Source organism: Prionailurus viverrinus, chromosome C1, assembly GCF_022837055.1.
Source record: "Prionailurus viverrinus isolate Anna chromosome C1, UM_Priviv_1.0, whole genome shotgun sequence".
In the NCBI taxonomy this organism is placed as follows: Eukaryota; Metazoa; Chordata; class Mammalia; order Carnivora; family Felidae; genus Prionailurus; species Prionailurus viverrinus.
In genome coordinates, this window is record NC_062568.1 from 63,189,583 (window position 1) to 63,213,414 (window position 23,832).

The following is a 23,832-nucleotide window of genomic DNA, read 5'->3' on the forward strand; positions in this document are numbered from 1 at the left end:
TTCTCTATGCATTTACTTGTGATCTATTTCTCTTATTTCTTTATACCAACTCCTAAGTCAAACTTGTTTTACTTCATACTCAAGTTGCTTTTACTTGGGTGAAACTTGTCTGCCTGATTTTTAAAGTTGAAACCATCTAATTCTGTATAATACTTACCAGTATTCTGTACCCCCTCAATCAAGATAGTTTCATCTCTTCATTATATTTCACTTAGTTTTATCTTTAGGGCTATGCTCATTCTTTGCAAAAATATGATTTTCCAACCTAACTTCACCCATTCAACTACTGTCCAAATCCTGCCACTTCACTTTGTTACTTGATTACAAGCCATGTAATCAAGTCTTGACTCCTGGTCTTGACTCCTCAACCAGATTGGACAGTCTTTTGAATCAGAGAAATTCTATCCAATACTTTAAATTCCTCATGGCACCTAGTGGAATACTGAGATATTGTTAAAATACATACAGTCATTGACTTAAGATTTTTTGACTTTACAGTGGTGCAAAAGTGGTACGCATCCAACGGAAACTGTACTTTGAATTCTGAAGTTCGGTATTTTCCTAGGCTAGCAATACGCTCCATGACACTCTCTCATGAGGGTGGGCCTCAGCCGCTGCAGCTCCCAGTCAGCCCCATGAGGGTAAACAAACCCTCCACCTGCAACATTCTGCCATTCACTTTCAGCACAGTATTTAATAAATTACACGACATATTCAACACTTTATTATAAAAAAGGCTCTGTGAGAGATGATTTTGCCCAACCGTAGGCTAATGCTTTATGAGCACATTTAAAGTAGTGTAGGTTAAGCTATGATATTCAGTAGCTTAGACGTATTAAATGCATTTGACTTAATGATATTTTCAAGTTATGATGGGTTTATTGGGATGTAACTCCACCATAAGTTAAGGAAGATCTATACTTAACATTGAGTTTCAGAAAAATGATACTACACAAATATAAGATGTAAGGAGTGCACAATGGTATTTTAAGGAAATATGAAGGAGTTGGCTGATGAATTCTCATAGTCCGGTCTGTTATATTAATATACAAAACTAGATGCAGATTTTTAGAAAACATAGGGTATATATATTCATATTTGGATAAAATGTGGATTATCCCAGCATCACAAACAGATGGGTAGGTATATATTGTTTTATCTATGTGGTATGTGTTGGTTAATTTTTTTTTTTTTTTTTAACATTCGTTTTTGAGAGACAGAGACAGAGCACGAGTGGGGGAGGGGCAGGGAGAAGACCGGGAGACACAGAATCCGAAGCAGGCTCTGAGCTGTCAGCACAGAGCCTGACTCGGGGCTCAGAATCATGGACTGCGAGATCATGACCTGAGCTGAAGTCAGACGCTTAACTAACTGAGCCACCCAGGCGCATCATGTGTTGGTTAATTTGAATAAGTCTTTTTCCCCATGGTCAGTACCATCCTGAGATAGAATACTGAGAAGTTCTAAAAGTATATAATTTCCCCTTCCTTTTCCTCTTGATTTAGTTTCTCACAGCATACACTATGATGGTCAGTAGAGTTTTTACTGAGAAATCATGCTGCTTCCTTGTTTTAAAAATGATCATCAAATCATTTTTGCTAAGATTTTGGCATCAAGTTAGTGCTAGGGTCACAGGTATATTTCTGTAATAATATTTTTCTGTTTGCATTTGATTTGCAATAACCTTGGTCAACTCTGTGTGGGTTCCCCCATACTTTTTTTTAATTGAATTATATAGGGGACTTTTAAAATAATTTCTATTATCCTTAAAGGAGTTTTAATATTTTCTTCCCTCTTTTTCACCTACCCTGTATATTTGTTTCAGTCATCCTTTTGTCAAATGACTTGTGTTGTAGATGTTGGTATCGGTTTTGAGTAGGGAGAGGACAGGATATTACAAAATCTACCTTTAACTTCTGGCTATCATTGTAAAATGGCCTAACCAGTCATTGACATTTGGTTAGTGTCATTATTAGCATGAGGATGGATTAGCTACTGAGTTCAGCAGTGATTCTAGGTTTCAAGCCCTGTCATTGGTAATAATTGTGAGATTCTGATGAGAAATTCGGAATTAAAAAGCAGTAAAGTAGGTGCGACCCACCAAAAATGTGAAAAATAGACATTTGGAGTTCTAAAACCAGTTAGTTAGGGTTTGTTAGGGAACTGAATTTACAATATATTTTTATGTTGATTTACTTTGTTTTGGAAAATATTTCTATTGTGTAACTGGACTATACCTATACTCACTGGATAATGAGCTACAATAAGAGAGAAAGAAATACATTTACATTCATTTCCTGGTGCCAGGGAACATTTCTTACATTCTTTTGTGCTCATAGCAGTGTTGACAATAGTACTTTTCATGTAGACGTTAAAAATACTTGTGAAGTAATTAAATAAGAACCTAGGCAGAAATGTGCCTTTTCAATGATTTTTAATCAAATGTGTTTTTACTCACAAAAGCTAATAATTATTAGTCTTTGAGAAGTAACTTGTATAGACAATAAATATTCTGATAATCAGTTGCATTTTTTAGGAAGAATAAAAATGAATTCCATTTAAAAATTAGCTATTTAATATAAGAACCTTGCAACATAATAGAAAATATTACTACCATGACCAAAAAATCATGCAATTAGGTAGGGTGTAAAAATATGAAGGTATTTTTTTAAGTTTATTTATTTATTTTGAGAGAGACAGTGGGAGGACAGGCAAGAGAGAGGGAGAGAGAGAATCCCAAGCAGGCTCTGCGCTATTAGCTCAGAGCCTGACATAGGACTCAAACCTGCAAACCACAAGATCATGACCTGACTTGAAATAAAGAGTCAGATGCTTACCTGACTGAGCCACCCAGTCCCCCAATATATTTTTAAAAGTTGTTCTGTTGGTGGGAATGCAAACTGGTGCAGCCACTCTGGAAAACAGTGTGGAGGTTCCTCAAAAAATTAAAAATAGAACTACCCTAGGACCCAGCAATAGCACTGCTAGGAATTTACCCAAGGGATACAGGAGTGCTGATGCATAGGGTTGATGGGGGGTGGGAGGGAGGGGAAAGTGGGTGATGGGCATTGAGGAGGGCACCCACTGGGATGAGTACTGGGTGTTGTATGGAAACCAATTCGACAATAAATTTCATATAAAAAATTTTTAAAAAGTAAATAAAAGTTGGGTGTATACAGGAGTGGCTGCATGGCTCAGTCGATTAAGCGTCCAGCTCTTGGTTTCATCTCAGGTCATGATCTCACAGTTTGTAAGTTCAAGCCCCATATCAGGCTCTGTGTTGACAGTTTGGAGGCTGCTTGGAATTCTCTCTCTCTCTCCCTCTCCCTCTCCCTCTGCCCTTCTGCCCCTCTGCCCCTCTGCCCTTCCCCACCCCTCATACATAAATAAACTTAGAAAGTATACAAATTTACCTGGCAACATGATATTTTTTTTGCATGCATATTTTTCTTTTTTAACAGAACTATTCAGAATAGCTTATGACATTTTAGGCAGTGAAATTGTTCATTATCTTATAAGTAAAAGTGAGTGATGATACAACTCTAGAGAAATACTTGACATCCTTTCACGATTTGACTCCCAAGGCTCACATTTCACTTGTGCTGTATGGACTGCTGCCCTATCTGGAAGGGGAAGCCACTAAGGATTTTGAAGATGAGGGTTAGTCGGTCATTCAGAAGCAATGATTCTTCTGGGCATTTGACTACAGGAGCCCAGTATATAAATCACTTCCCTGAGGACCAGAACACATAGCACACACCCATAAACCTGTGTTTCCTTCCAGATGCCTCATTCCAATTCTTTGCCATCATGTTGCTGGCTGGCAACTGTTGCTTGTTAACCTAGACACTGGCAAGTGATTTTTGCTTTCAGGAGATCTGAATTAGAATTAAGAGGAAAAGTAGTGCAGGGGAGAGAGAGGCTGCTTTCTCTACTGGGACTCTGACATGAGAATTTTTCTCAGAGAAAAATCAGAGCGCACGTGATTGTTTTTCTGTAGTTGAAATCACCCATATTATGACTGAAAACAAAGTCTTTATCAAGGTTGCCTAATTACCAAGACAGTCAACTGAGAATTTGTTTTTACTTCAACTCTTAAAGGTAATGTTACTATTGTTTGCCTTAATTAAAACTGATAACATTCACTGGGCTTGTTTCCCTTTTGATGTAAGGCATGAAATAGAAATACACTAGGGGTTATAGAAAAGACAGAATCAAAATAGGAAAAAAAAAAAGGAAAAACATCTTGGAATTCATCAATTTCTATTGTCATTCTTAACATTAACTGAAATATGAAGTCTACCTATCAGGAGAAACGTAGCTATCTTCCATGGACTGCTTGTTCTGGGCAATATCGTCTCCTATTTGGCATGTTATATAAATGCCATATAAAATATAATACAAGTTTTTACCTTTTTATATCTGAGCAAACTGAGGCTCAAAGGGGTTAGGTCACATGCTGAGGCCACACAGACTGTAGTCAGTCAAGCCGGGTTCTAGCCTCTGATTTCTATGATACCAAAGCCCATGATTTTCCTTCCTAATGCTGTTACTTGATTTTGTATAATTAGCTGAAAATTACCTGTAGAATCCAAACCAACCTACTTCAGTTTGGGGGAGGCAGACATTGAAAACTTGAGTTTTTTTTCTAGTTTTTTCATACATTTCACTTGACAATATTTTTTTCCCTTAGTAGATCAAAATGAAATAATTGTCATTCCAACGGACACAGAAAAGAATATGAAAAATGGAGTGAGAATAACAGAAATCAATGTGGGAGGTGTTGCCAAAGATAACAGTGTGGACATGGGAGCTGACAGACTATCAAACTATCAGGCACATAAAACTGATACTGCTGAAAGTTACAAGGAAAATCATCTAGCTCCATCATTAGTAGCAGGCCAAAAACTGAATCAACCTAGCGAGGAAAAGACAAAAATGCAAGATGCGGCGATTCAGACAAACCCTTCCTCTGACAGTTTTGAGGGGAATCACCAAGGTCATCATTTGTCTAATTTCAAAGTTAATGAAAGTGTGCAAACTCCAAGTAACGATAAATCAACTCAACCCTCATCTCTAAGTCCCCAAGATTCTGCTGTAGATGCCTCAAGGAAATTCAGGAGTCAGGGCCCCCTAAACGTACATTCAGAGAATCAACTCACCATAAAAGGTCCAGTTTGTGCACGTGGTAATGATGGCCTTTTGCCTTCTGTAGATGGGATTGATAAAAACTCAACTATTTCAAAGAATTATCCACTTTATAGACAAGACTATGATCCCAAGCCAAAACCTTCAAATGAAATCACAAGAGAGTACATACCCAAAATTGGAATGACTACTTATAAAATAGTGCCTCCCAAGACCCTGGAGATACTGAAAAATTCGGAATCAGAAACCACTGGGTATAAAGATGATCACGAGATCCATACTTTAGGAAAAAAGCACACTGGTGAAAATGTGAAAGAAACTGCAATCCAAACAGAAGATCTTGTTATTTCCGACAACCCAAAGGAGCCACAGGCAGACCTTAAACTACAGCCGAGCCCAAGAACAGAGCATCAGGTCCACGGCGTGGAGAACTCACCCTGCATTGCCATGGGGAGTCCTCTGAAACCTACTCCCAGAATGACAAGGGACACTGGCACAGCTCCTCTCGTGCCAAATTTGGAAGATATAAACAATATTTTGGAGTCAAAACTTAAATCTCGGGTTTCAAATCCCCAGACCAAACCAAGTTCTTTTTTCCTACAGATGCAAAAAAGAGTTTCAGGTCACTATGTGACATCTGCAGCTGCCAAAGGTGTCCATGTGGCCCCTAACCCTACTCCGAAAGAACTAATAAAGAAAGAGGGGGAAAGGGAAGTGATACCTCCTCCAGAACAAACTCTTTCTCCCTTAAGTAAAACAACTCCGTCTCCTCCACAGCCCCAGATTAAAAATGCTGATGATAACATCAGCAACCAGAAGCCTACTGAAACCCCTCCACCTCCCATAGCCCCGAGACCTGTTCCTCTTCCTGCGAATCAATTAGCTGCACTAAATCTGAAGACTTTGAAAACTTTTGGTGCACCGAGACCTTACTCGAGCTCTGCTCCCTCACCCTTTGCCCTCGCTGTAGTGAAACGGTCACAGTCTCTCAGCAAAGTGCGCACAGTGTCATGCAGTGAGGGTGCAGCTGCCCGACCTCCACCTGACACAGAAGAAGGGAAGGCTCCTTCTGTAAATAAATTTGTGGGCATCCCACAACTACTTGTGAGTGATAAGGTAACGTGACCTTTTTAAAAATCAGAGGTTCTTATACAATGTGGTTTAAATGGGGGTTAACAAGCATGTTGTATATTTGTGTGTTACTTAACTCTGAATTCATATTAATCCAATGGCAAGCTACCATAGGGAATAAAGAGTAAAAATACATAACATCTGATTATTTACTCTCAGAATTATTATAATTCATATAACTTGATTGGGTATTACTATACGGTCATTAAATGATTGTATCATTAGGAAATATTTTAATTTATTTTTTAAATTTTTTATTAAAATTTGTTTTAATGTTTATTTGTGAGAGAGAGAGAGAGAGACAGAGAACACAAGTGGGGGAGGGGCAGAGAGAGGAGACACAGAATCCGATGCAGGCTCCAGGCTCTTAGCTGTCAGCACAGAGCCCAACGCGGGGCTTGAACTCACAAACCATGAGATCATGATGATCTGAGCGATCTTAGCCGAAGTCAGATGCTTAACCAACTGAGCCACCCAGGTGCCCCTATTTTAATTTAAATTTTCTTTGCCATACATTTGTATATTGTACTAGTTTATAGTTCTGATTCTATTTTCCTGTGTTTTGCTTATCTCAAGTTGTTTATTACTTTCCTGGATGTTCTGGTTTATTTTCTACTCTACTTCTACATAATAGCAAAATAGTTTTAATTATATAGAAACATAAGCGGTAAAGACTAGTTAATATAACCAGATACTTCTCAACTATACATTTTCTATCACATATATTCAACCTTAGTTACCAAACATTGACACATATAAATAATTTAAATTGAAACCAGAATTTTCAATCTCAAAATGTAATTTTCTTAATTTCACATGTTTGTTAATTCAGTGTTAACTTTTCCAGTTATATGTATGTTGACTAAAATATCATTTAACCATTATCTAACCTTAATAATTTACATAAAAGGGCATTTATTTACTTAGTGTTTGGTCAACTAAGTGTTATAATTTGCTAGATTCAAATAATATAGTCAAAGGAAAGGATGAAATTTATAGTATGAATTATGATAATCCCCATGCAATTTTTAAAAAATATTTTGTGTACTTTTACCCTGATACTGTTTAAAGAATACTTTCAGATTTGTGTGACAGTTCCAGAAGTATTTTATATTACTTTTTCAAACATTCCTAGAGTAACAGAACATTAACCATATTGCCAAGTAAAGATTTTTCCATAATTTCAAAGCAGTATTCATCTTGAAGAATATTTCTTCATGTATTTTACATTTATGTTTCTTATCTTTGATACAATGTCAGGAAGAGATGTATGATGTAGAGATTAATTCTCTACTTGGGAACAAAGCCTGCGTTTCTTCTTAGAATGGAATACCATTCCTAAACAACAGAGCTTGATTTAGATAATACAGTTTTTGAGTCATTGCCTAAGCTCTGTTTAGCTCATCTTTTGTAAAGATATTTGGCAGTTTAAAAAAGACATTTTTAAGATTATTTGATAATAGTTCCCAGTTAAATTGGTTATTAAATATTCTTTCCTAAGAAGTTTAATTAAATTTTGATTCTTAAATTTGGAAATTCCTAATGTTTTTTAGTCCATGGGCAAAATAAAGAAAACATGGTCATCACTTAGCCCCTGTGACTTCCATTAACACAAAATAAGCTATTACATGTAGCATGGTCCTTAATATTCTTTTATTAGAAGCTATGTTAGATTCAACCAATATAAAATTGTCAATTTGTCCATTCTGTTCTGTCAAAAATGATCATTTGAAAACCTAATATTTTGTAACTTTAAAAATGTGTTATTTTTTTAGCCTATGGAATTTTTTTTTTTTTCTTATTATTTGGCTCTTCTGGCCAACTCCATTGGCAAAAATCGGCATTATTTGACTTAGGGACAGTAAAATTACTAGTGTATTCGTAAAACAAAGAGAGGTACCACTTTTCTTCCTTAGCCTCATAAGTTGAAGAGAAGGGAAGGTAATACCCTCATCTTCCAACTGAGCTCGGGCAGCAGAGATAACTCACTGGGGAAGGAAACAGAACTATGTCTAAAACACCAGTGTGGCAAATAGTGATTGTTTAAAAATATACTGATGATGAATTTTTTTTCATAGCCCACTGTTCAGTTGGTATTCATATAAATATTTTGCACTTATTTTTATAGGGAAATAACTCTGCACATAATGAACAGAATTCCCAAATACCATCTCCAACTGACTGCCCATCATTCATTCTTAAGAGACAAAGTTCTTTAACATTCCAAAGCTCTGACCCAGAACAGATCCGACAGAGTTTGCTCACTGCAATCCGTTCTGGAGAGGCTGCTGCCAAATTGAAAAGGGTAAGTTTTCTTTATCAGATGGGTGACAGTGGGTTTATTTTCAACATTGTCAAACTAATACTTAGGGGAAATTGTTTTCTGGCTCTTGCATCTGAATAGGGAGGATGCCAGAAGTTGCTCTTTGATGTCAAGGGTCATTTTTGAAGTATAAGCTGAAAGAGTCCAGAGTCTTACACATACTTAAAAATATGTCCGGTCTATTTTCCACAACATGGGCCAGGTGCAGAACATGGGGTTTGCTCATTATTATATAACTATATATAGAAAGTACCCTGGACTCTTATTTTAATAAATTGTATTAGCATAGCAAGAAAAATTCTTTCAGAAAGAAAATCCCTCCGTATTCCAGAAAAGCCGCACTAGCAATAGGAACGTGCAAGTTTTCAGTCCTGGCTCCCACGATGATCAAAGTCAACTACCATATGTGGGAGAATGAGGGGGTGGGGGGGCAGGTGGCTTTATAGGTTAAAAAATGTAGGGAAAATCTAGGGAATTTAGATGACACTGAAGGCAGAAAGTCTAGTCTAATAAGGCCCTGCCAAAGTGGCCAGCTCCTCCTTACGGAGATGTAGGAGAACTTCAGGAAGGGAGGTATGCTTCTTTTGGGGAGCAAATGCCAAAAAAATGTCACAGGGAATTATTTAGAGGTGAGTTTCCTCCCTCTGTTGCTTTCATCCACTCAAAGAAGTCCTACGTGGTGAAGCCTGGAGCCTGGCATCAAAACTTGGACTTCCCAGAGGCTGTAGTCTCCCTAAATGTCTTTCTTGTTCTCCCCTTAGTTGTCTTGGTTGCAAGTTCCTCAACACTCAAGACAAGAAAAGTACTCATTATTCTCCTGACTCCCTAGGCATTTCGTTTTGTGAATTCCTTCTCTAATCATTTTAGAGGCTATTTAGAGAAGAGTAAGAGACTTGTTGAGCAAAGCACTGAGCTCAACAGAAATAAAATCTGCGAAGGGACAGGAATGCTGCAAGGAGAGAAGGAAAAGGGGAGGGCATCTCGGGCACATCTCCAAGGCCAGCCCTGTCTGCGCTCACCATTTTCCTCAGTGTGTTTCAGTGGAGCCATGAGTGACGGCTGTTTTCATGGAGGGCTTGGCGCTGCCATCTGGGCAAACAAGGAGACAGGGCAAAATACTGCCTGCTGTCAGGAGTGGAGGAAACACGAGGGAATAATTCAGGAGATTAGGTTTGAATTTTGTCAAGTATTTGCAGAATCTGAATTCAGGTGCCAGGCAGAAAAAAAAAAAAAAGTTGGTGGTTTTGAGTACTGAAACTGGTATTTCACAGGTCACGACATTTATATTTTTGTGAGGAAATATGCCCACGCAAATAAACTGTACATCTTCACTTAAGAAAATAGTTCTCTTTCTAATCTTGTAAATTAAGGTTCAGTTTCAAGTCAGTCACTTCTGATCTAAAGCTTTCTCAATTCTGGGCGCCTGGGTGACTCAGTTGGTAAGGCATCCGACTTCAGCTCAGGTCATGATCTCGCGGTTTGTTAGTTTGAGCCCCACGTAGGACCCTGTGTTGAGAGCTCTGGAGCCTGCTTCCAATTCTGCGTCTCCCTTTCTCTCTGTCCCTCCCCTGCTCATGTGCACACGTGTGGTCTCTCGCTCTCTCGCTCTCTCAAAAAGAAATAAGCGTTAAAAAAATGTAAAGCTTTCTCAGTTCAATAAACTTGATAAGCATTTTTTAAGCACAAAAGTACTAAACATTGTCCTAGATGCCGGGGATACAAAAATGAATGAAACGAAGCCTCTGCCTTCTGGGTGTTCACAGCCTGGGACTGAGAAGCAGTGACACATCAGGTCCACAGGAGAACCAAGTAGCTAGACAGAACATAACTGCAGTGCCTTTTCCTAAGTCCGTGGATAATAGTAATCAGTTCCAATGGACTAATTGCAGAAAAGAGTGCATTAAGTTGGGAATGTCTTTTAGGCCAACAGAACTGTACAGGCAAGCAGCTGTGTGCTTGGTGATACGGGCTCTAAATTGGCAGTCTCTTCACTTATAAAACTCTCCTTGCTTCCAGAATGAGCTGGATGTGAATCAGCATAGAAAGCAGGCTCTAAATGATGATCCTATAATTGTATCCTGTTTATAAGTCATTACTTGAGGTTCCATCAAGTCTAAATTTTATCTCTCTCAGTAGGAGATTATCAATAGCCCTGAGTCTTTGTAGTGCCAGTTCCTGAATTTTGTTTAATGAAAATTCCTTACATAATCAATTTTTTTTTTGCACTAAAAATGAACACAGGGTCTAGTAAAGGTCACGGAACTGACACACTATGATCAGTATTTTCACTTCTAATTATACCCTAAAAAGGTGTGTGTTGTGTACCAGGACACATTTATAAGAATATTCATGAAATATTGTTTGTAATAGCTCTAAGTAAATATAACATTAATATCCAAAAACAGAATAAATAATATATTCAAAGAATGGATTATCAAACAGCAGTAAGTTGGGCAAAGTACACCTAAACACAACAGGGCAAAGACCTATAAAAATATCTATGTGTAAAGTTTGACGGCATGCAAAACTAAATTGTATTATTTAACGATGCATGCGTAGGTGGCAATTATTTTTAAAAGCAAGGAAGTAATTATAAAAATCATGATAGGGCTACTTCCACAGGGAGAGAAAAGGCTTTGCTGGGGTTTGTAGGAGAAGGACAGGCAACACAATTTAAGAGGAAACTAAAAAACTAAGTAATCGAGATAAATGTTATCTTAATGCAAGATTTTTTAAATGTCTAAATGAAAGCAAAAACCTGTGATAAAGAAAATGTCAACATTTTAAATAAAGACAAGATCAGTAGGGAGCTGGAGCTATTCTCTTGGCCTGAGTGGTGGATTCTATATACGTTTGTGTTTGTTTCCATCAGGTTGTTTATTTAAGTTCAGTGCACTCTCCTGTACATGTATTGTATTTCAAAAAATATATTGCAAAAGGAAGTAAAAATGGACACCAAAAGGCTCTGATTCCTTGTGATCTTTGCTTAAGTCCCATATTTCTATCCTGTACTGAACATTTCTCCTGGTTTGTTTTAAATTCTAACATTTCTTTTATAGAACAACAGTTATAGTGCCAAATAAAATCTTCAGTGATTTTGACAGTGGGCTTAGATTGTTCATCAGAAAATTGGCTCCAGGTTTGCCTATATTTTGGCACCCAAATGTTCAGTTTAACTCCAGGTACCAACCTGCCTTATGGCTCTGGTTCATACCCGAATAATTAACCTTCATTATAATAATTGGTTCACATTAGAACAATTATCTAGTTGATTGCTCTAGTGTAAATGTAGTCATGAACATGCCATGTTTTTTTTTTTCATACTAAGATTTTTTCCACACCTTACCCCTCTTTGACCCCCATGTAGTCACAGAATTGTTTAGTCTTCCTAGTTTTAATAAATCTAGTTTACTGTTTTATAAAATGTATTTGGCATAAAGATTTATATGTGAATCAGCAGATTGTTTTCAGAGAATATGAGATTAAGTAAACTATGATCATTTACTTGTGTTGATACAAGAACTTTCTGGCTACTTTTGGTTCCTGTTGATGCTTCAGTTACTAAAGGTCATTACACTATTACAAGTAGAATATACGTTTATGAAAATAAAGTGACAAATGGTATTTAGTAGTTGATATTAACCATTTCCTCAGAATGTAAAATTTATCTTTGGCTCCATAAAAACCTGGAAGGAAGAAAGAAACCAGATAAGTCACCCAGAACTTATGGGATAAGTCACCCAGAACTTACTGGCATTTTTATTTGTTTAATTGGTCTGCTTTTTACTCATACTTCCTTGTTTGGAATTTGTACAATCCGAGGGCTTCAGGTTGGCAGTTCTTTCCATATATATTAATAAATGACAGTTTTATAGCAAATGTTCCTTACAAGAATAAGAAAACTACAAGAATATTCCTGATATTCTTTAAACTTAAAGTTGAGACAGTCAAATAGTAGATGCTCATATTAGTAAATTCTTTAATGTTTAAAATTTTTTAATTAAAAAAAAATCTTTATCGTAGGTGTCATATGTTCATTATTCAAAAAATTCAAGCAACACTCTTTTACTTTATAAATGTTTATAAAAAGTTATTGTATTCCATTCAAGAAATATTCATTGATCTATACCGTGCCAGGCACTAAAATAAACATGCGGATAATGTGGCATTAAAATAGTCAAGGTTTCTGACCACACAGAATTTATAGACTAGTCTATAATAATGTCTTTTCATGCTTGAAAGTTTAGTATACAAATTTTTAAATATCAAATGAAATACCGTTTCCCCCTAAAGTAATTGCTCGTGATAGATTAAAGTGAAACCTTCCAGACCACTTTTGTAGTATATAAACATATTTAATTTTTCTGTACAAAAATAAACTCCTCTGTAAACCATTCATAAATATCTCTTTGATGTTTTCCATCTTATTACACATACACACTATTCTTTTACAGACTATGGAGTATTTGACTATATGAATGAACCATAGTTTATTTGCTCCTTGTTGGTGTACATTTCACTAGATTCTAGTTTCTCCACTCTATAAATGGTGCTACAATAAACATCTTTTATTTGTATTAGGGTCATTGGTATGTTTTTTAAATGCTTAAAACAAAATTTGTCTCTTTTTCTTACAAAGAATTATGACCACTGCAAATTTGGCAATAATTACAAAAATAATCCCTACACACTGAAACTTTTCGTGCCAAAGTTACATAATGAAAGGTCATTACCTGTTTGTTGGCTATATTTGGAAAGGAACCCCACGTGAATACTAAACAAGGTGCAGGAGTTTTCCTTCCCCTGGTGGCAACTTTTCTTTTAGCTGTTTTAGTGTCAACCACTCTACTCCATCCTGGATTCATAGTGAAGAAAGTTGATTCGTTTCAATTACCAATCTTTGTTTTAGTAAAAGGCCATGAATGAAGCACTAGGAAATCAAATCCATACTGAATTTGCCCATTTTATTTTCCCTTTCAGGAACTTACTCTGATGCAAGGCAGAATCTGTGGCCTTTTGTACTCCAGTTCTCTTGTGATAATGTTTGGTTAAGAATCTATTCAAATTATAACTAGACATTAACCATTTTTTAAAAGTATTATCATATTTTATGTATAATATTTCAAAATATTATACCTATTTACTATCCAGAATCCAGATGATTTTTTAAAACATTCTTCTAAATGTTAGAATTTCAAGCTATTTAGGAAATTCTTAGTGTATTTCATTCACTTACCATTTGTAAATAGGGGACTTTGCCATAGAATCTTGGAATTTCGGAGTTTATTTATTGGGAGGAAGAAAACTACTTTTCATTCTGCAATTGTTTTGACATAACACTCTTAGATTTGACTTTTTTAGCCCTTCAAATGACAGCATTTTAAAAACCAAAGCTGTATTTTCTTATAAACAAGGAGTACCTGGGGAGGGGAACGTCAAGTTAATATATACCATCAATACAAAAATTCTTTGTTTTGTGGAATTCGCTTTATTTTTCTACATTTTCCAAGGCAGCTTTGAGGAGCCAGAATTAACCTAGCAAAAATTGCTCTTCAACAGCTTGGCCTGCAGTCTGTTTGTGCTCTTGTCCTTTGAGTTGATTTGGTAATTTTGTGAAGGCTAAGATGTGTCAATGGATTATTTAACTTGTTTGTTGTGGAAATAACAACTCTCTCATTTTTAATTTTATGGTAGAGTGAACATTTATTCTTAATCATTTGTGATTTATTGAATACGGAACACTAAATATTATCGCTTACAATTATACAGAAGTTCAAAAGTGGTAATTGTTGAAAACTAAAAATTAGATAGCTGTGCCATTTTCACTTGATGGGTGCAAACTGTGCTTCTTTCTTTCTCTTAGGTTACTGTTCCATCAAATACAATATCTGTGAATGGAAGGTCAAGACTCAGCCATTCCATGTCCCCTGATGCCCAGGATGGCCATTAAATGTGCCCTGTCGCAATGCACTTCACCACCTCTGTTTCACAGAACAATGTCATGCTGATGGAGAATGTTGGCCAATGTATATCCAGATGTACACTAATATATTGTCTATTAAAGTGTAAGAATTTGTGTTGTGGCTTTTAATGCCAAAAGAAGAATTACAGAATTTATAAGTTATAATATTTTGGGCCTTTTTTTTTTTTTTTTTTTTTTGCCTTAAAAGCTGACTATGCTGCTTTAGAACTTTAAGACAAGGTGTTAATGACTTTCATTTCTCTCAAATGAGACTTCATCACCTTTTGTGGATTTCACTTACTGACACATTCTCTACAATGGTGACTTAGACAAAAGAATAAATTAAGATTCATAGACTTGTATTTGTGTGACACATAAAAAGGTAGGCAAATGTAGATCTGACATTTGCTGCCTCAATGTTACAGTTTAATTGGAATTGTTTATAAGTTATATTAAAGTGTATTTTGGCTGAAAGTATGATCTAGAGATCTAAGAATATCAAATAAGTATATTTGGTTCGACAGTTCATTTAAACGATGAATCACTTAGTGTGCAAGCCTTATCTTGTGTGTTCTTTATGTAATTACAAAATCAATGTCAAATTTATGGGAAGCTTATAATATTTTAATATTTTATTAACATGGAACATTTGTTTTTTTAATCTTTAGAACTTAAATTGCACAAGGAACATTTTAAATATTTTTTTTTGTATATAATCATGACATTGTTGTCACACAGATATTATATATTTTATGTGCCAGAAGCCTTAGAAATCTTATGAAAATGTTGGTCTATATTGACAGTTATTTCACATTTGATATGTAGTGAGGAATAGGGGTTAGTATATGTCCATATTGGAGAACTTCAAAGACTACTTGGAGGTTCCAGAAATCTTTGTTTTAATTAAAATAAAATGATAAAGTCATTATGTAGTTCAGATGCTAATATTCTAAATAATATATATATATATATATATATATATATATATATATATATATATACATTAAAGCTAAAACTATTAAGCCAAACAATGCCTAATTTGTTGGCTTATAACTGTATTGGGGTCTAGAGCTCATTCATGTTCTAGTCCTACTTTAAGAATCGAATTGCTCATTTATTCTCAAAGCTTTGTCAAACAAGTTGATGTTAAGTTGGTTTTCACTAAATTAGCTCTTGGGATGTCTGCCTCTTTGGATGATATGTTGATTTTTTCAATGTTTAATAAAAGCAAGTTATATGTTTGGTTTGTGTCAACCAGCATATTTATGAATTTCACCTGACAACCGTATCTTTATCAGCCAGTAAACAAGTCATAGTAAAACCTATCATTCATCAGGGCTCTCTAGTGTACATGTGAGCCCATACAAACTCCAAAGTGCACAATCTAAGCATCTAACATGCTTAGACTAGTTCCTGATACATGGCAGATACACATTAAATGTTAAATGTTACTGTTATTTCCTTAAATCAGACTTGAAGAGACCCTAATATATGGAAACTTATGTTATTATAAACCAGTAGGGAAAGGAGTGACTTTTTAAAAAATTGTTTGATTATCCACTTGGAAAAAAGTTAATTTGGATCCCTACTTCAAATCATAAACAAGTATATTTGAGTTAGATTAAAGTGACTTTTAAAAGTAATATTTTAAAACTTAAGTGAATATACTCAACATTTTTTCAGACCTTAGCATGGGAAAAGTTATTTAAATAAGACACAAAGGGACATTCATAAAAGATGTAAATTTAAATCTATTAAAATTTAAGGCACATGCACATTAAGTACTATAAAAGTGAAAACATAAGCCACAAGAATGTTAATATATATATTATATATATAATATATATGTTATAAAAATTCCTAAATCTCATGAAATACTACAATAGAAATATGCACATGCTGCAAAAACAAAAATATTTCTAAATTTTTTTAATGTTTATTTTTGAGAGAGAGAGAGAGAGAGAAAGAGAGAGGCAGAGTGAGAGCGGGGGAAGGACAGAGAGAGACAGAGACACAGAATCCGAAGCGGGCTTCAGCCTCTGAGCTGTCAGCATAAAGCCCAACGCGGGGCTTGAACTCACGAGCTGTGAGATCGTGACCTGAGCCAAAGTTGGACACTTCACCGAATGAGCCACACAGGCGCCCCCACGAAAGGTAGATTTCTTACAAGAGTGAATCTGAAAGGCCAGAAACATATGGGAAAAATACTGTTCACTACTCAAGGAAGTTTTAGTTAAAAGCATAAGGATGTACTATATCACACCCATCAAATTAGCAACAATGTAAGTTTCAAAATAGCAAGTGTTGTCAAGGACAGCAAAGCAGTGGAACTCTCGCTGTTGGTGGGAAAATACACTGGCACAACCATCAAATTTACCATAGCGAATAAAGACTTATTACCATGTTACCTTTAAAAAGTGCTTATGCATGTGCATAAGGAGACATGAACAAAAATGGTCATGGCAGCCTTGCGTATAACAGCTGAGGGGAGTCCCAACTGGCACTCAACATTGATCGTACATTCATATGATAGCCTTCTGTACAACAGTCAAAATGTGCAAACCAGAGTTGTGCATGTCGACATGGATGCTGCTCAAAAATGAGCAAGAAAAGCAGGTTGTGGAGCACTGCATGTTTTCTGATACGAGTTATATGCAAAATGATAACCATATATTACAGCTGTATGCGTAGAAAAAAAATACACAGTTTTGCTAGTGCGTACCAAGAAATGAGTGCTGGGTTGGGGAGATTTACAGGTGTCATCAATTGTGTTTGTAGTATTTTATTTTATAAACTGCAGTTTGAAAACAAGTACATTTGACCCTTGAATAACATGGGGATTCGGAGAGCCAATCCCCCACACAGTCGAAAATCCACATGTAACTCTGGGCTCCCTCAAATCTTCATAGCCTGCTGTTGACTGGAAGCCTCACTGAGAACATAAACAGTTGATTAACACATATTTTGTATGTTAGATGTATTATATACTGTAATTTTATAATAAAGCCAAAGAAAAGAAAATGTTACTAAGAAAAGCGTAAGGAAGAGAATACGTTTACAGTACTATACTGATAAAAATCCACATAAGAGTGGGCCCAAGCAATTCAAACCCATTTGTCAAGGGTCAACTGTACTTTTGTGACTCCAGATTTTAGCATACTTGAAGAAGTTCATAATTAAAATATTTGTTAAAGATCACATAGTACTTAAGGGGCTGTATGTATGAACCATTAATACACTTACATTCTGAAAAGACGGCATTATCCACACCGTTTCAGGAGAAAAACATGCTCACCTCTCTACTTGATTGGGAAAGAAATTTGAGACAGGTGGTTTTCACCAGCCATATCCTCAAGTAATAGCAGAAGTAAGATACAGAAACCAATTTGAAACCAATTTTCTAGTTTCATATTTAATGTTGGGCACCTAGGCATTTTGCTTTTGCTTTCCCCAATCAGGCTATTTCTTTATACTACATATTTTTAAATTATCCACATTCTACATAAATCATAGGATACAAAATGAAATACTCTCTTCTCTGCTCCAGCATCCCACTCCCCTCTCCAGAGATAACCACTGTTAATGTTTTGATATAAATCCCTCTATAGATAGACACATTTGCATCCAATACGTTTATACCCAATACAGATGGGTGTATTTATACCCGATACATACATACATATATATATATATATATATATATATATATATCAAATACATTCATGCTTTTTTGTTTTTGTTTTTGTTTTTTTGGTTTTTTCTTGTCATTACTGTTTTCAGCATTAAAAAGGCCCTCTAATACCATTTAGCAAGTTCCCTTTTACACCAGCAGAGTTCTGGAAGAAATGTTTGCACACAGAGACTTACCCTATCATATTTCAGTTCACATTTCTCCTATTGACTTGTTTCTTGCTGTGGTACACAGCTCTACCTAAAGTCAAGATACCTAGGCTCAGATCACGCATCTGCCACTTCCAAGTTACGGGATCTTGGGCAAATTATTTTCTCTGTGCCTCATTTTAACCTCTGAAAAACTGCATTAACAAAATACCTTCCTCATGAGATTGTAAGGAATAAATGAATTTTAAAAGAGTTTGGCACACAATTTATTTTTAAAGCTATTTATTTTTAGTACTATTAGTGAACAGGTATTATTTATCTAATATCTTCCCCATCCTTCTGAAGGGTGACCCTCCCTCCCATTTTAAGGCCCAATCTAGCCTTGACCACCAGGTATTGGCAACAGGACCCATACTCTGCCACCTGATCCAAGTCCTTAAATGACACCAGGCTTTTTTCTTGAGACCTGAAGTTTGAAACCAAAAGAGTTCCAACTGACGCAATTATGTGTCGTGTGCCAGTTCATCTCCTACCCACTACCAGTAGGGACAATAAATGTAAAAAGAGCTGAGAATCAGACTCATCATTTTTACTATCTATGGATTCTGATAAAGAAAAACCTTGCAATTAGAGGTCACAATGAAGATTTCTATGGGCAGAATGTTTTCTTCTTCAGTCACTGTTGGTGTCAAAATAGCTCATTTATTTGGCACTTTAGTTCTACATAATTTTTATATCATTGACCTACATATGGAACAAAACAGTACACAGAGAGACTGCTACTTTACAACGGTCAGACAAGTGGCAGATTCCCACCTCTAGTTTTCAGTATGCACTTTCTGATTGCCAAACTTTGCAAACCATGAAGAAAACGTGCTAGGCTTCAGGGGACACCAACATAGTAATCTACTTCTTCTGTATCTTTAGTTGGTCTTCCTTTTCAGTGTCACCACTTTCTTATAAGGTTTCGTTTTTAACACCTCAGACTCTTCACATGGATGGGTATATTTTGTTTATGGCAAGTATAATGCCACCATGTGCTCCCTCCAAAGAACTTTTCTGACAGGTATTTTGAGAGAAATTGTGAAACACTCCAGTAATTTGTGTGGAACTGTTGGCATTTCTGCTTCACAAACTGGAGAAATTTATTTGGAAGTCTTGCAAAATTTCTCCTCTTGGAGAAAGAAAAGTGCTACAATTCCAAACTTAGAGTTTTCAAAACAAGCCATTTCTTTACTTTCCAACTTATTCTTATGTCCCTACCCACCCTTGTTCCTCGTGGTAGACCATCATGGTGGCCCCAATTCTTTATCTCACCTGCATCCACACCTTTTGCTGTTTGCGCTTTCTCTCACTAAAGAGACAAAGCCATTTCCCTGCCCTTAGAAGTAGGTTCTGTGACTAATACAATGAGGTGAAAATGACTGCACCAGTTCAGATTTCTGCATGCGTTTGCGTGTTTCTCCCTGTGCGTGTAAAGTCGCTCTGAGAAAGCCATCTCTGAGCTTGCTGGATGGTCCTCAGAAGAGAATGACGTGCGTGGAGCAGAGCTACCAACTAAGGCCAGCCTAGAGCTTCTCTAGCAACTCCAGCCAAGATCGACAGGGCCACGTGGCCACCACCACTCCCCCCGTCCCCCCCAACTGACGCTGATGTGTGACCCATAAATGCTACCCATGAGCGAGGCCTCAGGTTTCATGATTGGTGGGTATACAGAATTAATGTGGCAATAGATGCAATACATACTCTTAAGCAAACTCATACACATAGGACTTTAACACTAGTCATAAATTCATTCAATCTGTTTAGGTCCACATGCCCTATTTTCCCCAGAGTCCTCGCAGACTATTTTAGTTACTAAGTCCAACACAAATATACCTCAGACACTCTCTAACTCCCAACTAGTTCAAAAACAATTCTAGCTTAACCATTCCTTTATTTAGGGTGCAGAAATACTTTCTCCCTTTCTCTATCTTTCTCTCTCGTTTTATCCTCAGACCTGTGAGCATGAGAGCCCAAATATCAAAGAGATCCACAGGCCCCTCAAAAGCTCTCTGGACTCATCTATTTCACAAAGTTGCCAGACAAAAATACAGATTTCCCAGTGAAATTTGAATTTCAGATAAATAACGAATTACTTTTCAGTATAGTATGTCCCATGCAACATTTGGGTTATACTTACACTAAAAAAAATTTAATAATTTATCTGAAATTCAAATTTAACTAGATGTCTTGTGTGTTTCTTTGCTAAATCTGGCAACCCTACCATTTCATGAAAATTTGGAAGGAGTAAATGCAAGCAAGAAGGAGTATGTACCCTGCGGGGGAAAAGAGAAAGGGCAGCCCTAGCCCTAAGTCAAGAAACCAAGAAGTGGCATTATGGAAGAGAGTAGCCCAATCTATGTTCTCTTCGATAGTTCACCATCTGAAAAACTCTCCTATAATGAATGGGGAAAAAAGGGTTCATTAAAGAGTTCACAGTGAAGTAACCCTTCGGGTGACTTCCTCCCCACCCCCCCCTTTTGGGTGACTTCTGTTGGTGGGTTTTAGATACCTTCAAATCATCAGGAAGTTAGATGCATAACAATTCTAAAGTCCTCATTAACCTCTGCATTATTTTTATGATAATTAATAGAACAATTGTTAAATCTAGGTGGGAGGTATGTGAATTATACATGACTTTCACGTTTCCTGTATGTTTGAGATTATTAACACTAGAGATGGAAAATGAATTTTTGAGATACTCCTGTTACAGCAACCAGCTGCACTACACACCCGTGGGGATGAGAGATTTAATTTTGGGTCATTTGTTTCCCTTTCACCAATTAAGAATTTTAGGCAGGGGCACCTGGGTGGCTCCGTCGGTTGAGCGTCTGACTTTGGCTCAGGCCATGATCTCACAGTCTATGAATTCAAGCCCCACGTCGGGCTCTGCGCTGACAGCTCAGAGCCTGGGGCCTGCTTCGGATTCTGTGTCTCCCTCTCACCCTGTCCCTCCCCACTCAAGTTGTCTCTGTCTCTCAAAAACGAATAAGTGTTAAAAAAAATTTTTTTACACAAGTCAGGGAAGATGATAGAATGCAAGTATTCATTTGACAAGAGCAACTTGCTGTTAGTAAAGTTTATTGAAGAGTTAGATGGTTAAGTCTTAAAACCATGCACTCCAAGGTGTGATTAAACACAGCATTATTTGTAAGAGGGAGGAGAGAAGTTGGGAAAATCAAATGTGTTAAGTACCAGGTGTGCACCACTAATCTGCTAGGTGATCTTTGAGGTAAATTTTATCATCCCATTTTACACATCAGCTGAAAGCATCTAAGGAATTCCCTCCCCTAAGGTGGTGCTGAGGTTAAAAACAGATATTTGAACGGGTGATGGGCATTGAGGAGGGCACTTGTCAGGATGAGCACTGGGTGCTGTACGTAAGCGACGAATCGCAGGAATCTACCCCCGAAACCAAGAGCACACTGCATACACTGTATGTTAGCTAACTTGACAATAAATTATATTAAAAAATAAAATAAAATAGGTTTATCACTAGAAAATGAGCAACAACAACAAACCCAGATATTTGATTCCATGGCCCTCATTTTTTGCATTATACTCCGCTGCCTTTTTCCAGTTATAAATTTGTATTTGAATAATCAATCACCACCAAGTTGTTGTTTTTTTCTTTACAACAACTTATCTTTTCTAGAATACATCCCTAGAGCCTTTGTCACCTGACCTCTAGTGCCTAAAATTGGGAAAAATCAAAATGCAGTACCAATATTTTTTGAGAACAATTATTCTGCCATTTTGAAACTAGGCTGTTAATTTGTACTAGATGTTGTGACTCATCTGAACTAAATATTAATTGAACACCTCGTAGAACTGTGAGAGGTACTTTAGAAGAGAATGGCCCTTGCCCTCAAGGAGTTTAGAATCTAAGCCAGAGAGATTGGCACAGGGGTAGAAATATGGAGTAATACAATTCAACAGTGCAGGAGATGTCCCAAAAGAAGATCTGTTAGATGTAAGAGGCAGTGAAGTCTTTATGATGTAAAGAAGGATCATGATCTTGACTTCCAAAGATGGGTAGGAGCTGGTAATGTAAATACAGGAAGCTGTCCAAGCTGGAAATGGGAGCATAGACTCTGAGAGTCGTATGCATATGGTGAGTTTTGTTAACAGAGCTTCCATTATTTGAGAGTGCAAGTTTGTTCATTTATTCAATGAGCATTTGTTGACCATTTTCTTTCTACCAGGCACTAAGCAAAGTGATAAGGAAACAAAGATAACTAAGACACAATTACAGTCTCTAAGAATTATAAACTAGTGAGAGTTCATGAAACATAAAAGAAAAAGGTGCTAGAAATTTATGTTGCCCATTTTCCCACTAGGTCATTTGTCTCTTTCTTTTTGATTTTTGGGAATTTTTCATATATTGTTGATACTAGCCATTGTTCATTACATGCATTGCAAATATCTTTTTCATACTTGTGGTTTATTGTTTCCTATTCTTTAAGTCGTGTTTTTAATGAAAAAATCTTATCAAAGTACTTGAGCATATTAGTACTTTCTTTTATGGTTAGGATTTTTTTTAATCATCTTTAAAAAATCCTTCCCTACCTTAAGGTCAGAAAAGGGTATTCACTGGCATTTTTTTTCTAAAAACAGTAAAGTTATCAAGGTCTGAATGCATTTGAAGTTGATTTTTTGTATGGTGTGAGACAGCAATCTATTTTCTGTTTTGCCATCTGTAAGAAGAGTTTGTATTTTCATGTCTATTTGTTAAATGACCATGCCTTTCCCCAGGAACCTGCCACACTGTGTCCACCATTTTTGAAGTTCCCTTAATGAATGAGTCTCTTTGGGGGCTCATTTCTCTTCTTCTGTCGGTCAAGATGTGTATTGCTGCACTGGTATCACATTCTTTTCATTACTATAGCTTTATAACAAGCCTTCATATATTGAAGGAGAGTTACACCTTTTTCTTCTCCTTCAGAAATGTGTTGGCCATTCTTGACTCTGCTCTTCCATTTAAATTTTAGAATAAACTTGTTAAGCTTTGCAATACAAGAATGGGAATTTTACGGAAGAGTTGATGTGTCTGGCTAATAAACATGAAAAATAGTTCAGCTTCATCAGTAATCGAGGGAATACACATCAAAACCACAAGGACATACCATTTGAACCTATTGGCATAAATGCAGAAGTTTAACAACACTAAGTTGTGGAAAGGATAGACCAACAGACTCTCTTTTCCACTGCCGTTGGGAGTGTAAATTGATACAAATACTTCGCAAAACAGAATGGAATTATACAATGTTTAACATTTGCATATACCCTTTTACCTCTCTAGATCCAGTGTCCAGCCTTCTCCACCCTTCTCTGTATTCTTAGAAGCTGGTCTTTGTAGACTTTCATCAGCGGGTTCTCTTGCATT

The 23,832-nt window shown here is 36.5% G+C and overlaps 1 protein-coding gene across 13 annotated transcripts in view; it reads left to right on the forward strand.

Annotated features, from left to right (window-relative positions):
* COBLL1 (cordon-bleu WH2 repeat protein like 1) overlaps window positions 1–15,806 on the forward strand; it is a 171,782-nt gene extending 155,976 nt beyond the window's left edge. For 9 of the 13 annotated variants that reach the window (XM_047869124.1, XM_047869126.1, XM_047869128.1 and 6 more), the window contains 3 exons: window positions 4,694–6,264; window positions 8,408–8,584; window positions 14,466–15,806. In XM_047869124.1, the coding sequence (XP_047725080.1) occupies window positions 4,694–6,264; window positions 8,408–8,584; window positions 14,466–14,552 (1,835 nt within the window). In that variant the 3' untranslated portion in view covers window positions 14,553–15,806. The remainder of the gene's footprint in view (window positions 1–4,693; window positions 6,265–8,407; window positions 8,585–14,465) is intronic. The other 4 variants (XM_047869125.1, XM_047869137.1, XM_047869132.1 and 1 more) reach the window with 2 other exon arrangements.
* Window positions 15,807–23,832: the final 8,026 nt, after the last annotated feature.